The sequence below is a fragment of the Zonotrichia albicollis genome, chromosome 3 (assembly GCF_047830755.1).
Source record: "Zonotrichia albicollis isolate bZonAlb1 chromosome 3, bZonAlb1.hap1, whole genome shotgun sequence".
Lineage (NCBI taxonomy): Eukaryota > Metazoa > Chordata > Aves > Passeriformes > Passerellidae > Zonotrichia > Zonotrichia albicollis.
This window is the reverse complement of record NC_133821.1, coordinates 12,427,451-12,442,418: the sequence shown is the minus strand read 5'-3', so window position 1 is coordinate 12,442,418 and position 14,968 is coordinate 12,427,451. Positions and strand designations below refer to the sequence as shown.

At 46.5% G+C, this 14,968-nt stretch overlaps 1 protein-coding gene and 1 long non-coding RNA gene across 5 annotated transcripts in view; one reads left to right on the top strand and one right to left on the bottom strand.

The window, feature by feature from the left end:
* RTN4 (reticulon 4) overlaps positions 1 to 12,586 on the bottom strand; it is a 40,497-nt gene extending 27,911 nt beyond the window's left edge. For 2 of the 4 annotated variants that reach the window (XM_074536705.1, XM_074536706.1), the window contains exon 1: positions 12,013 to 12,574. In XM_074536705.1, coding sequence (XP_074392806.1) covers positions 12,013 to 12,463 — 451 coding nt within the window. In that variant the 5' untranslated portion in view covers positions 12,464 to 12,574. Of the gene's footprint in view, positions 1 to 11,414; positions 11,551 to 12,012 lie in introns of those variants that run through there. The other 2 variants (XM_074536708.1, XM_074536707.1) reach the window with 2 other exon arrangements.
* Positions 12,587 to 12,624: 38 nt separating this feature from the next.
* On the top strand, positions 12,625 to 13,247 carry LOC141728457 (uncharacterized). The gene is made up of 2 exons (XR_012579374.1): positions 12,625 to 12,747; positions 12,911 to 13,247. It is a non-coding gene; the product is annotated as an uncharacterized LOC141728457 (long non-coding RNA).
* The last annotated feature ends 1,721 nt before the right edge of the window (positions 13,248 to 14,968 follow it).

The window sequence follows — 14,968 nt, the reverse complement described above, 5'->3', positions numbered from 1 at the left end:
CCACACTCGGCCTCCTGCACATCATCCCAAGCTGTACTGGAAGGGGTCTGTGCTTTGGGGCAGCAGAAAAAGCAGATTGGACCTGATGGGACCAGATTGTGACCAGAAACCCAGGCAGGCCAACAGAAAAGGGACTTCCAAGGAAACCAACACCAAGGCAGTGGAGAGGAGGTGCTGGAAATGCAGGAGGAAGGGCAAACAAACATAGCAGAGTCCACTGAGGGGCAAGGAGGTGAAGGGGAAAACACACAAGTCATCCCTGAAAGGTGCTGCTCCCTTCCTGTCCAAAGGCCAGCTGCAATCTCTACCAAAAATTCCACATTTAAAAACTTTTGAACACTTTCCCAAGACAGAGGTTTCAGTTTCTGGGGAAGGGCACTGGGTTTAAGAGCAGGGGCTCTCATTTTTCAGTGTTTTCTTAAGACGGCACAAGGCAAAAATTCCTCCTGAGGTGTGGCTTCCATTTACCCAACACAGTCCCATAAAATTCCTATGCCAGCCACTGAATTCCCAGGTTCTCTTAATGGCAAGATATTATGTCCACACCCAAACTTTATTTTCCACACATGGCTGGAGTGTGAAAAGAGATTACATAAAAGCAGTGTTTCCTAACCAGCCAAGGAGAACCACCCACCCTCCCTCCACCCACATCACAAAGGCATTTTTCCTGCTCAAAGGAAAAAGATAGAAGGGATCTTTGCTGCCCTTGTGGGGCCTGTGTGACACCTCCAGGCAAGCAGGGAAAATGGAGCAGGACAAGCTCCCCTCAGGCTCGGTGCTGACTGAAGCACAGCTCTCTGCAGAGGGCAATTGAAGTGACACGGTGAAAGGGACTGTTCCCAGCAGTGACACTGCTGGAGCATCCCCACCTCCCATGTGCAGGTAGAAACCTCTCAGAACACAGCTCTGTGGGTAAGTAGGACACTTCTAGGATCCATCACCAGCCGTGGCTTCTCCTATTTGCATCTCAATGGCAGAAATTAGGTGACAAAAAAAACCACACCCAAACAAGCAACACAACAGAACCAAGTAAGAAAAACTTCTGAACACATCAAGCTCTGAGCAACAATATTGTCAAGCAGAAGCAGATATTCAAAACACCTTAACTGACACACAAAGTGAGTTTCACTACAAAAACTTCACCCAAATACATACAGAAAAAAATCTAAGTGATCTTACAAATCATAACTTTTTACAAATCCTAACTAAAACTCCTTCAGTAAGATGAACTGCTCAATTAACACCTCCAGCAGAAGACAGATTTTGTTACATGAAACACAGAAGAATGAGACCTCAGAATGAACACAATCCCCATGTAAAGAGTTCTTACTCTAAGTTTTTCAGCCAAAAATTCATAATGGTGCAAGTTAGTAAAGTGCTTTCAGCATTGCAGCCAAGAGAGAGGCTGACCTCTTATTTATGAGTGGTGCCACTTTATATGAGTTACTGAAGCACTCCAACTGATGGCTCTTAAAGAGAACTTTAGAGACTCAGCCTGACTGCATGCCTTGGTTTTAACCAGAAACATTCTGTAAATTTTACCTTGGATTTATGCAAATTAAATATTCCCTAAAAAAACCCCAAAACCAAAAAACAAATCACCCACAAATAGCCCTGTTGCTTCTTTCATTAGCATGAAGTGTCGTATTTTAAAACTGCATTATGATTTCAGCTAAAACACAACGTCCTTCAATGAGAATCAGATTTCAGTGTTGTTTAAAAATAAAGAACCTGACACCAGCGTGACAAAGACGTGTAATTTTAAACCCTCATTTTCATTTTTGCTGATTTCCCACTAACTGCTGATGCTGTTACAAGATGCTGACATTACCAGCACAAAACTTAACATTTAAATACCAAAATCTCAGATAAAAAGTAGAGAAATAAATGGAGATTTCTCACACAACTAACAAATTTAAAGTTATGTGCAAATATGTCCAGAGAAAAATGTTTAAAATTAAGTAAGTAAACTGACAATTCCAAGAAAAGCAATTTATGAGAAAAGAGCCTTTTTCCTTCTCAAGAAACATACTTGCCAAAGGAAAGCAGAGGAGTTCAGAGAGAAAATAAGGAGTGAGGCAGAACAATTTGTGTATGGATTTGTGTAAGGGAAGGACCCTTCCCTCTGCTCCAGGTGCCTCCTTCCAGTCAGCAGCAGCACTGAGCTCACACAGCTTCATTGTTCTGCTGCATTTGTGTGTGAGCTCAGCCCTGGAACAGCCAGAAGCCACAGGAACAGCGAGCCAGCCTCACCTGCTGCCCAGCTCAGCCTGGCCAGGAGCCTGCAGGAGGCTGCTCGCTGGCACTTTCAGCCTCCACAGCTCCAAAAGCACTTCCTGGAGTAGATTGCTGGAAAATGCCTGCTAGGCTTAGAACAAAATGAGCAAAAATGGAGTCTGAGAATCCATTTCACCTTTGCAAGCCTAGGAAATGAGCAAGATCTCAAACTAACAGGCTAGGGACTGCTTTTACCTTCCAGACCTCCCACAGTGGGACGTTGTGAAAGGCCTCTCCTGTTAACATAAATATTTAACAATAAAGGAAAACAGGGGGAAATTAATACTCCGAGGAATGGCATCTGTGACATGACTCACAAGTCATGGAAAAGTTCCATTTGCAGCAAGCCCTCCAGGGCAGATATGAAAGAGAAATTGTTCCTTCAATGCAAACCAAGTTGCTCATGTGCCCACAGTGGAGGCTGCCCCAGCAGCATTTCTAGCTCAAGCTGTTTAGCAACACATGTGGCCATTTAAAAGTTAATTATTTCAAGTTCTCAGATGCCTAATTTCCTACTGCAGCACAAAACAAGGGCACACAACTTCACAAGAATTTCCTGAGAAAAGTAGCTGCCTACACAAACTCCATTTAAATCATCTCCTGTTATGATGTGATTGTTCTAAATACGGGATTTCACCAAATATTTAAACCATTCAAGATGAAGAACATTAACTATTAATAGCAACTTTTCACATCATTAGATCAGGCTGCAGAGTCACAGCAAATCATTAGCTTTTCTCATTTGGCTCTTTTTAGTTCCAGGTCTAAGTTTTTAAAGAAAAGTTTCCAGTTTAGGAAACTATTTGGAAATCTTGGGAGGAAAGTGTGCAAGCTGCTACAGAAAATGGGAGTTGTGGAAGGTTTAGAGGGGAAAATGGAGCTCCATTTTGGACACCCTGAGGGCATCACAGCTGGGATTACAAAAGGAAGCAGAGCTTTGATCATTAACAAACGCAGCTGTAGGTCATTCCAGCCCTGCATGGCAATTACTGCAAAGTGGAATCATGCAGCACCTGCAGGGAGAGTTGGGCTGCACCATTTGAAGTGCATGAAGAAAACAAGTTCAAACCAGCATTTCAAACAGTCTGTTTCTGCAAACAGGTCTCCAGCCAATAACATTTTCTTGTTGTCTAAGCAGAAATCCATAATCAAACTGGTTTATGTAAGTTTTTTTTCAATATCATTTTTACACGGTCCAATTTCACAGCTCCTCCTCTTTTAAAATAGCTCCACTTGAGGCGAGCTGTCCCTGTAAAGGTGACAGGGACAGAGGTGAGCTGTGGGCATTTCTTCTCCTTTTGAGCAGCTATTTAGTGGAAAGAAAGGCAATTCCAGTCCCCTGCAACACCCAAGTGCCAACCAAAGCATGGACAGAGGGACACAAGGGAGGGACATTCATCCTGGCTCTGTCACAATTCCCACTTAGAACTCACCACCACGATGTTCCTAAAAGGCCACCTCAGTCACAGCCACCATTCTCACCTCACTCTTGTAAGCATTCAGGTCAGTAACACCAGGGACGGGACCCAAAGCATTTCAGGGAGTGGCTCTCTAATGCCACTTTCTGCTAAAAGTCCCTCATCCACTGAGTGTCCTCCCTCATCCCCTCACAGCAGGGACAGGATTTTATCAGACATCTTTTGTTAGCAAAACTAAACAAACAGAGAAAAAAAGTCTCCCAGCTCAGCTCCAAAGAAACTTTTCACTCCTCTCACACCAAGAGCAGCCAGAATTCCCACAAACAGGATGCACATACCTTTCCCTGCCCAGCAATCCACAGGAACTCACCACGAGGAGGTGAAACCCTCTCAGGAACAAAGAGAAAACTGTTCTGCTGCTGCTCTGTTCTCGTCCCAAAGCTCAGGGAGGAGGAAATGGCACAGCTCAGTACCACACACCTTGGCTGTACCCTCCCCCTGCAAGGCACCAGCTCCAAGCACAGAAATTCTGCTTTGTTACCCAAGTTAGCATCAGGAGGTGGGCAAAGCTTCCCTTTACTGGAGTCAGGTGTCCAAAATTAACCCCAACTGTTCACAGCCCCTCTGATGGCCTGAAATACAAACTTCACACTCACAGCTATATTTAATAAATAAATCAAATAATAGCAAAGCAAAACCTTAATTCAGAATCATGTAAAACATGAGCATTCCCAGATTCAGCATTTACAGACATCAATTTATACTGTTTCAATGTGTTTGATTAAAAAGAAGCAGAAAGAAACAATCTAGCCAAGTACTCAGTCTTTGGCAACACTTGTAACCAAAAAAACCTAGATAATTCCTCTGAAAACTAAGTAACTCTTTTTTAAGACCCAGACGCTTTAACCACATGTTGAAATAACAAAAAGAAATTTGAGTTCTGGCAGTGCCACAAAGCAGAAAAATAAAGTAATTACATCAGAACTTATTCAAAGGCAGGAGGTCTAAAGAGCCATGCAAATCCTATCATTATGCAGACATTATCCAATTTAATTTTAGAGATTATACCAATCATAAGATTCCCTTTCACTGATTTGTACAGATGGGTTTTTCCCTGCTTTCCCCACAATTAAACAAATTAGGCAGTATTTAGATGAGCAACCTTATCATTGCAGAAGAATGTATTTATTAGCTAAAATAATCTTTAAAGAATAGAGATGAGATGCTACTGATTTCTTTTGGCATCTCTTCCCAACACATTACCTTGTGTGACAAGCCTCTGACACGAGAGCTTACAGTCTGCAAAATAAAAAAATGGAGCATAAGATGTCTGATGGATGAGATATAGAGCAAGAACATGGACTCAGTGTAGCCATCAGTATCTGTAGAATATTTTTTGATTAAAGGGGAAAAGCAATGTGAAGATTCAGAGTCTTGATGTTGTCCTGAGATCCCGAGGGGATCAGGTATCAACAGTAGATTTTGGTCAATATGCGTTTTGCCCAATAATTTCAATTTTTTGCCATTTAAAACAGAATACACAAGGAAACTCCAATTTTCTTATCTATCAGTGTGATCTTTAAAGGAAGCCTTGGGTTTAAAGCCCTTTAACTCCATCTCTGATACAAGTGCTTATAGTCTGCAAAATTAAAAAAAAAGGTGCATAAGATGTCTGATGGATGAGATATAGAGATCAAGAATATGGTGCAGCCATCAGTATCTGTAGAATATCTTTTGATTAAAGGGGAAAAGCAATGTGAAGATTCAGAGGCTTGATGTTCTGACTCCCGAGGGGATCAGGTATCAACAGTAGATTTTGGTCAATATGCGTTTTGCCCAATAATTTCAATTTTTTGCCATTTAAAACAGAACACACAAGGAAACTCCAATTTTCTTATCTATCACTGTGATCTTTAAAGGAAGCCTTGGGTTTAAAGCCCTTTACCTCCATCTCTGAGCAGTCCTGGCTGAAGCCCCCACAGAAGGAGCCCCTGTGCCCCCAGTGCCATTTTTCTCCTCCCCTGTTCCCCTGCCCAGAGCCCCAGGCTGCCCTGCAAGGCCTCACCCACCTCTCTGTCTGTTTTCCTTGGCACTGCCCTCCTGCCACGCACAGGGGGCACACAGAGACAGGCATGAAGGAATTTTCTCTCCTGTCAGAAAAGGCGAGAGCAGGGTTCAAGGAAAACTGTCACCAACCAGTGCTGGCTGGAGAAGCAGCAGGATTTTGACAGACTGAGAACATTTTAACTGGCAACAGGAAAGTTTATATTTATCTCAGACTTGTGTCTCATTTAAGACATCCTAACTAACATATTCTCCCTAGCTGATGGAGCTGATGGCATGATTGCCCTGCTCATTAAAAAGCTGCCAGGAGAAGCTGGGAGTATCTCAGACACAAAGCCAGTCTCCCAGCAAAACCACGGAGGTTAAACTGGTATTCCCAACACTGAGAAGGGAGATAAAACTGAAAGTATTTTTTCTTTATCCATCAGAAAGCAACAAATTGAAACAAACCCATTAAAATCATGGGGAAAATCAGTAATTTAAAAACATAAAATCTAACCTAACTTAAAATCTTCATATTTTGACAGCTACAGTCAGCAGCAGATTGATTATTTCCATTTGAAAGATAAAAAACATTCTACTGAGATAATTTGATTTTCTCAGACCTTGTGAATATTAATAAGGCCATTATTTTATTGCTGTTGTAATAGTTCTCATTGAAGGAAAGGCCAATTAGAAAAGCCATCCACCAAGCATGTCATCTGCCTGGAGAGCAGGATCTCAGCTCTGGCTGTCCTGTACTGCCCTAAAAACAGAGGCTGCAGAATAAGTAGGAAACATGCAGTGTTTCCAAAGCATACACAGGAGCCATTTCTATTTTAGATCATAAACAAAGAAATTTTTTTTTAAACTGCATTAAAACATTACTTTTCTACTGAGGTCTCACAGTTCACTATTTTTACTTGGCAATAATAGCTCTTTTTTTGCCTTTCATTTCTAAAGCAGCTTGAGAGTTATACAATTTTCCTCCTACTTCATGTATAAGCATTTCTGAATATCTTAAGCTAATTTACCTGCAAGCTCCAAGTTGCTTTCCATTTTCTAGCCAATAAAAACCCAAGAACTGTTTCCTTGCCTCCAAACTAGTACCCAAAGGACATTTTCAGACCAAACTATGCTTTGCTAATTTTTCTATCTGAGTTTCAGAGTTACTATAGAAACCTGCCAGCATAAATAAAAAGAAGAAGCTTTTGTCAAAATATTAACAGAAAATAAAGAAATTAACTCCAGCACACCAAGAGCTCCAGTTGAAGGTTACCCACCCTCTGTTCCTTCCCAGCACACAAAGGGCAGGATCACAGGACAGACATTAAGCAGCTGGGTGTGGCAGAATGGACATGGAAACAGGCAAAAAGCCTCAAAATCCCCTCAGAACTGTGTGGCCACCACCAGAGCCCTCCAGAATTCCAGCAGGATGGGAACTGGGCTCCAGGGGTAAGAAAACTGATGCCCAAATGGCTCCTTGTAAGCAGCCAGGCTCTTGGACTGAGTGCTCTCCAAAATCCTGGGCACCAGAGGAAGCAAAATGAACACAACATCTGCTTTCCCAGCAACTCTGAGAAATCCTCTGACTGGGAATCCTGAACACTCCCCTCAGCTTCCACAGGTGTGCTGTTTGTGGTTATCTGGGAGATAAGAAAGAGGTTCTGTGGCCACCAGGGGTGATGCAACAAGGCAGTGGCCACTCCACAGCCATGCTGGAAACTTCCCTAAGCACAGGCTGGGAGGAGGGCAAGGAGGGCAAACAAACAGCAGCTCTTCACTGCCTCCTAAACTGTGGTTTGGAGGATTTCATCTCCAAGGGGAAAACTCCCAGTGCAATTCAAAACTTCCCAGAGGGCTGCATCATTACAGGGTAGGTGGAAGCTGTGTGGTTTTATCCTGGAAAGTGAGTCCAGGGACACACACACACGGCAAACACACCCAGCTGGGCAGGACTGTCCTTGCACACACCCCTGCTCACAGAGGTCAGGGCTGCTTGGCTTCTGAAACTCTTCCACCAGCTCAGTTACACAGGCAGGCCCCAGTGCTACACACTGCACATGACAGTGAATAAAACTGAATAAATAAAATGATCCTTTGTTGAATTCACCAAGATGGGAACATGAAATGTGAAAATGAAGGTTTACTATAGCAGTCAAATTGCTGATTTTTTTTAATCGCATTCTAAGTTAGATAACCCAGGTTATGAACACCTCCCTTAGAGCTTTGCTGACTATCCTTGGGAAGAGAAAATGTCTTGCACCTCAGAGAAACACTGAAGATCAGTGGGTACATATTTCAATAAAAGAAGGGTGCAAATGAAAGTCAGCAGTGACAGCATCCAAGGACAGCTCTGTTTTTTCCAAGTCATGCTGCATCCTGTGCTTACAATGCACACAACTCCTCTGGAGGAATCCATGCAGACACAGCAGCACGACAGAAAGAAATCTGAGGAGCAGATATGCTGCTTTAGAATTTGGATCAAACACAAAGGCAGCATGAGCAGGGTAAGAGGTTCTCACTGGGCTGAGCAGAACAAGTACAGATCTGCATTTATTCAGCACCTCCTGCGGCCGGGCTCAGCCTGGCCAGGGACAGCCACAGGCAGCTCTGCTGACCTCTGCACGACGCCGGCTGCCAAAGCTTCCTGACACCTCTCCTCAGCGTGGATCAATTCAAGGAAAAATCCTACATAATCACGTGGAAAAGCTAGACTAATTAATAAACTGGCCCTCCACAACGTTTGCATATGTATTTAACCCAGGTCAGCTGAAGGCAGCAGACAAGTGAGGAAACATCTTTATTCTCTCTGCATGCTGGCCTAGGGCCAGTCTGGTGGATTTCATGTTCAGCCTTCTGCTAAGTGCAGCTTGACTCCAAACACACCAGTCTCCTCCAGAAAAGTGATCTATGAGCCTCCTTTTGCTGCAGAATCTGGGGCTTGAAGAGGCAAAGTGGTATCTATCATCATAGTACATGGTTATTCTTACTGTGGGCAGCCAGCCACACAGTACTTTGACCATGTAAAACTACCTCTGACTTTTTGTTTTGTACCCTATGGAAATTCAGGTAATCAGAAGATTTAAGCAGTAATCTCACCAGAACTGTAGTTTCTGTTACTCACAAAACAGCAAGTACAAAAACCCCAGAAATCATTCAGGAGAACCCAAGTTTGAGTGCAGAGCTCCTGCTTGTTTTCTCCTCCTGCAAATATTTACATTAGCTCTTCAGAGGGTAGGCTGCTCTTACCCTGTCAGAGACTTGCATTATATATAATTATGTCACAATGATACTGAATACTCTTAAGTGTGTAACTAAAAGCAATTACAAAGGTTTTCTTTTGAAAAAACACCTCCATATACACATAAAATCCATTTCAAGGGGCCATCAAGCAGGCAATACATTTTTGCTATTGTTCCACTGCCAAAAGGCAGCACCATGGCCAATTGTTGCAGATAAAAGAAGCCCTACTATCCTCTGCTACAGGCCAGACTCTCCTCCTCCTGGAAACAGAATTTCAAAGTTATTTGCCTCAAATCCTCATAAATGAAAGCATTAGATTTCAAATATGAAGAGGTTTTTTTCCAAAATTTCTAGACTGTGAATTGCAATTCTTCAGTTAGGCCTAAAATTCAAACAGAATTTCAAAGTTATTTGCCTCAAATCCTCATAAATGAAAGCATTAGATTTCAAATATGAAGAGGGGTTTTTTTCAGAATTTCTAGACTGTGAATTGCAATTCTTCAGTTAGGCCTAAAATTCAAACAGAATTTCAAAGTTATTTGCCTCAAATCCTCATAAATGAAAGCATTAGATTTCAAATATGAAGAGGGGTTTTTTTCAGAATTTCTAGACTGAATTGCAATTCTTCAGTTAGGCCTAAAATTCAAACAGCAGAGCTCAAAGTAAGTGAAACAACAATTCTGCAGAGAGCAAACCACAGGGCCACGTGGCTTCCCTGCCACGGCCACCCCGCCAGCAGTTGCAGGCAGCAAATTCATTTTGCAAGTCTCCAGCATGACTGAGAGTGAACTCATTTGAAACCAAGCCAAAAATCTTGACCCAGACGGATTTAACACCCACTGCTAAACGCAAAACTAACAAATATTTGATGTTTAAATGGATATTTAACATGATGGAACTAAGTGCTCCTGCATCTGAGAAGGCCAAAGTACTCGTGAGATAACCTGGCAATGCTTTTATCAACATCATTTGCTCTCATCCAGGAGTTTCAAGTACAGAGCTTCTAATATTTCAACTCATCATTAGATGAGCATTGTGTTACAACACCTTGTCTTTGGAAACCAGGCCTCCCCCAGATGCCAGTCCTTACTTCAGAGCCCTAAATTAATCATCACTGACAAATTAAAATAACTCCTTGATGCCACTTCTCAGCTGTACTACGCCATTCTCACAGTTAGGTCTCTAACACAGAACTATTTCAGGAATTACTGTGCTCTTTTTGCCTTATCCTTCAGAGGTCAGAGAGGGAACAAAAACCAAATCACTTCCAGAAAACATGCTTTCATCCCTCCTTTTTAAAGCAACATGAATTGGTAGATCCTATTTCTTCCATTCAGTTCTGTTTAAACCACCCAGAGCTCCACTCAGAGAACACGCCTAGGAAAAATTCTGTTCATCCATCATATAGAATCCCTCCTCTTCAGTCTGTTGCAAGCTTTTGTCATCATCTGTCCTCCAAATGGTGGAAACAAAAAAAAAATTCATCTCCTTGGCATATTGCTACATAGAGAGCTCCCAGAAGAACAAAACAAAGTAGGCTTCGTGAAAGACAACAACACAAGTAACCATAAAGTCCCATCACACATGCAAATAAAATGCATTGTGAAACTTCCCCTGAAAAAAAATAAATTCGGGTTTTAACAGGCCTTTTGAAAAATTATTGTTCCAAATGCTCCTTTTTAATTAGATCTTGAGTATCATGGCCCCTGATACTGTGGTGTTTAGTTATCATTGAAATCTTGCATCTTTACAACATACCAACACCGCAACAGCAATGAAGATAAGCACACACCGTGACGATCTCAAGGCGCTTGAATCCGTCCCTTTTCACTGTTCTAGTGGCCTCAAGTCAGCTCTTTTACTTTGAATTAAGGGGAAGTGGAGCCAAAGCACACTCGCAATCCGCATGCAAGGCATTAGTCATGCGGGTCAGCTCCCGGATTAGACCTGAGAAGGGCTCTGGCAATCGGGCAGCACCAGCAATTGTTGGGGGTGACACGCCCTCCGCTCCACAGCCCCGTGCTCCGCCGAACCCCCACATTACGGGGCGACGCCTCGGAGCAGCCCCAGGTGACAGCCGTGGCCATCCAGGAGGCAAGGCTGGCATTCCTCTCCAGGACTGCCACACCTAGAGCAGCGAGCAGCCCGGTCTCCCTTTGTGCTACCGCACATTCCTCCCCGGGTCACCGGCTCCCTCTCGGGGCTCAGCCCCGCAGTCCGCGGCCGGGGCGCGGCGTCCCCACGCAGGCTGCGGCCGCAGGGCCGCGCAGGCCAGGTGGAGGGGCCGGCGCCTCCGCAGTCCCTCGCCTCGCCCCTCCCTCCAGGCTCTGTGTTAAACATGAGTAAGATTACAAGTATCTTATGTTTCCCTCCTCCCCCGCTCTCCCACGCCCAAACCCGCAGTGCCGGGCCGCCCGGGGGGAACCGTGCCTGGGACAATGCGGCGAGGGGAGGAGAGCTCTGAGCCGGGAGAGAAGCTGCCGGAGCCGCGAGGACGCCGCGGCCGCTCCCTCGGGACTCGGCCAGTACCGCGGGCAGGGCCGTCCCCGCGGGGCTCGGCCGGTTGGCAGGACACGGCCGCTGTCTCTGGCCTCGGCCGGTAGCCCGGGCTCGCCCCCCGCTCCCGCCGCGACGCGGCCGTTGCCAGGCGGCGGCGGCGGCCTCGCCCCCGGGCGGCCCATGTGCGAGGCGGCGGCCGGGGCGGCGCTTCCCCCTCCCGCCATTAGCATAACACAGAGGGGAGGAGGAGGGAAAGAGAAGAAATTATAATGAAAAAAACCGAAAAGAAAAAAAGAAAAAAAGGGGAGGGGGAGCCCTTTCTCCAGCACGAGCTGCGGCGGGGCCGCGGGGAGCGGGGCCGCGCCCGAGCGCGGCTGAGGGGAGGGAGCGGTGCCGCAGGAGGCGGCCGAGGGCCGGCAGACAAAGGGAACCTCCCGGCGGGGCACCGGGGCTCGAGGACCGGAGCGGCTCGGTGGAGGCTTCCCCGGCCGGCCGCCGCCCTCCCCGGGCCCGGGGCGGGAGCACTCACCAGCTGAGCCGGAGGAGGACCCTCTGCTCCGGGGGACAACAGCAGGCTCGGGCTTGGGCGGCTGGGGCTGCGCGGGCCGGGCGGGGGCCGGGACCTGCTCCTGCGCGGGGGACGGCGTCGTGGCAGAGGAGGAGGAAGAGGACACAGCTCCCCGGGGGCTCCAGTCGGGCTGCGGCGGCTCCGGAGCGGCGGGGCGGGGCGGCTCGGCGGGTTCGCCGAGGTCCAGCAGCTGTGGCGGCCGCTCCTGCGGGGCTGCGGCGGGAGCCGCGGCAGGCTTCCTCTCCATCACCTCCAGCTTCTCGTCGAAGTCTTCGTCCTCGTCTTCCTCTTCCTCCTCCTCCTCCTCCTCCTTCTCGTCGTCGAGCACGAACTGGTAGTTAAACTGTGGCTGCTGCGGCCGGGCTGGCCCGGAGGAGGAGGAGACCAGGGGCGACTGGTCCAGCTCGTCCATGGTGCCTGGAGCGGGCGGAACAATGAGTAGTGCGGGAGCGGGGGGAGGCGCGGGCTGCGCTGCCGCCGCCGCTGCGGGACCCGCACTCCACGCCCTGTGAGTCACCGCCCGGGAGGCGCGGGCGCGCCCGCCCCGCCCAGCGCCCGGAGCGGCGGCGACGCCAGCCAATGGGAGCAGGAGAGGGCGAGGAGCAGCCAATGAAGGGCCAGCTTGGGCATGGGCCCTCATGAATATGCATCAGAGGGGCGGGCCCGAGGGCTGGCGGAGAGGGGCTGAGAAGTCGGGTAAAGTTCAGCGCGGAGAACGCGGGTGGGGCGGCAAAGGGGACGGGGCACGGCCCGGGGCCCCTCCATCCCCCCGTGACAGACAGCCCGGGAGCGCACGGCGTGATTCACCGCTCTCCTCTGCTGGAGTAGTGTCATTCTCTTTTTTTGTTATTTTAAACAGCGGCCAGGAACCCTCAGCGATTTCCAGAAAGAGAAAGGGATGGCTGGGCTCCTGGATGGCGCAGGGCACCGATCCGCCCCAGCCCGGCCTCTCTCACCCTGGATGTGACCGAAGGATCCCGGGCCATCCCGGGCGCCGCCGCACTGCGGGGCCGGGAACCGTGAGGCGCCGTCCCGATCCCGATCCCGTTCCCTGGGCACCGCGCCGATCACCGCAGGCACATCCATCCCCCTGGGGCGGGAAGCGGAGTCAGCCAGCGCCTTCCTCCGATGGGAATGGAAGTTTTAACCAAAACATGATGCAAAAACCTTCCCGTGTCTGAAAAAAAAACAGAGAGGAGACATTGTCAGAAGAGATAAACCTGTTTAACCACCCGTGCTAGTGTAAGGCAGCCCCATGAACAGATCTCATCTCTTTACAGTATGAATGTAAATTGTACAACTTCTGCAGGAAAGAATGGAAAGGAAAAGAAAAATGAAAGAAGAAAAAGAAGGGAAGAGAAAAAGAGGAAAAGGGGGAAAAAGGAGGAAAGGAAAGGGGAAAAGGAAAAAGGAAAGAGGGAAAAAGGAAGGAAATAGGAAAAAATTAAAGGAAAAAGGAAGGAAAGAGGAAAACTGAAAGGAAAAAGCAAAAAGGGAAGAAGAAATTTAAGGAAAGAGCAAAGGGGGGAAAAAAAAGGAATGGAAAGAGGAGAGGGAGAGCAGAAGAAAACTTGGCACCTGCCTCGTGTTAGACTCTGGTGTGGTCTCCAGCTTTCTGCTCAGAGATGGAACATTGGCCAAAGCCCTTAGGGCAACACTTAATTTAACTAAAATAGCTTCTATTTGGATGCAATTTCCACCCACACAGCTGCCTCAATAAGACCAAAAGGCCTTATAATTCTATATTTAACACCACTCCGACATTATGATGGGTTTTTAACCCACCGATGATTTATCCTCCTGTATAAAGAGATTAGTTCATGGAAACACTCCGAGCACGCAGCTGCCAGTTCAGTGGGACAGGAGGAGACAAGGAAAACAAGCAGCTCACATGGCACAAGGGAAATGCCAGGAAAGGTGCAATGGATCAGGGATGGACATTCCCTGGGCTGTCCCACCCAGCAGTGCCTGCCAGCCCCGAGCAGGAGAAGCTCCCATAACAAGAGACCTTCCAACTTCCAGTCCTAATTTTTTCAAGGCCACTCTTCCCTTTAAATTGACATTTTCTCTGAATTTTAATTAATAAGAATGTATTTTGCCCAGCCCTTGCTTTCCAAAGCTAACGCTGGAGAAGCTGTGCTGTCACCCTTCCCCCTGCTCCTCCAAGCAGCTTTTCCCTGCACCCAATCCAGTCCCAGATCAGGCACAGGAAATTCCAGATGAGATTTTTTTTTTTTCAGGAATGTTCTTATCACTACCAGAAATTACCAAAACAAATGTGCAAAGTATTTTTATGAATACAGTGAGGGCAACATTGTAATTCTGATTGAGAGTAATGTGAATAAGCCCTTGACAACCTGTGATGTCTTTAAATGCCATTCTTTGCCCCTAAGATTTTGGGTATTCATGGACAAATTATACATTTATCTTTTCAAGTCAGCCCCTTTTACAGTGATATAAAGGATGCTGCAGCAGCAGCAGAATGGAGGCATAGCAAATAAAATTCTGTGATTGAATAAGGTCTTTATAATTTCACCAGCAAATCTATGGTTTGCATCTCTTGGTTAAACAAGAAAATGGATTTTTAAAATTCCATTATAATATAACCTAAGGCAACAAGGTACATTTAAAAAATTGTCAGGTTCTGAGTATAGACACAGCGCTGACATATTTAACTAGGGGGATTTTTGGTCATCTACAAGAAGGAAAAAATCTATATATAATTTGGCTGATTTTATCAGAATACTTGGAAGAGTATCTATCATCAATTAAGAACAAATGAAAGGAGTTTTTATTTCGAGACAGGAAGTGACTAAAGGTCTTGGGGGGAAACAGGAAGGGAGTTCCATTTTCCCTGAGCAAGCCAAATTAACAAGCAAGGGGAAAACAGAGCTCTGTAGTACTGAAACTATTGCAA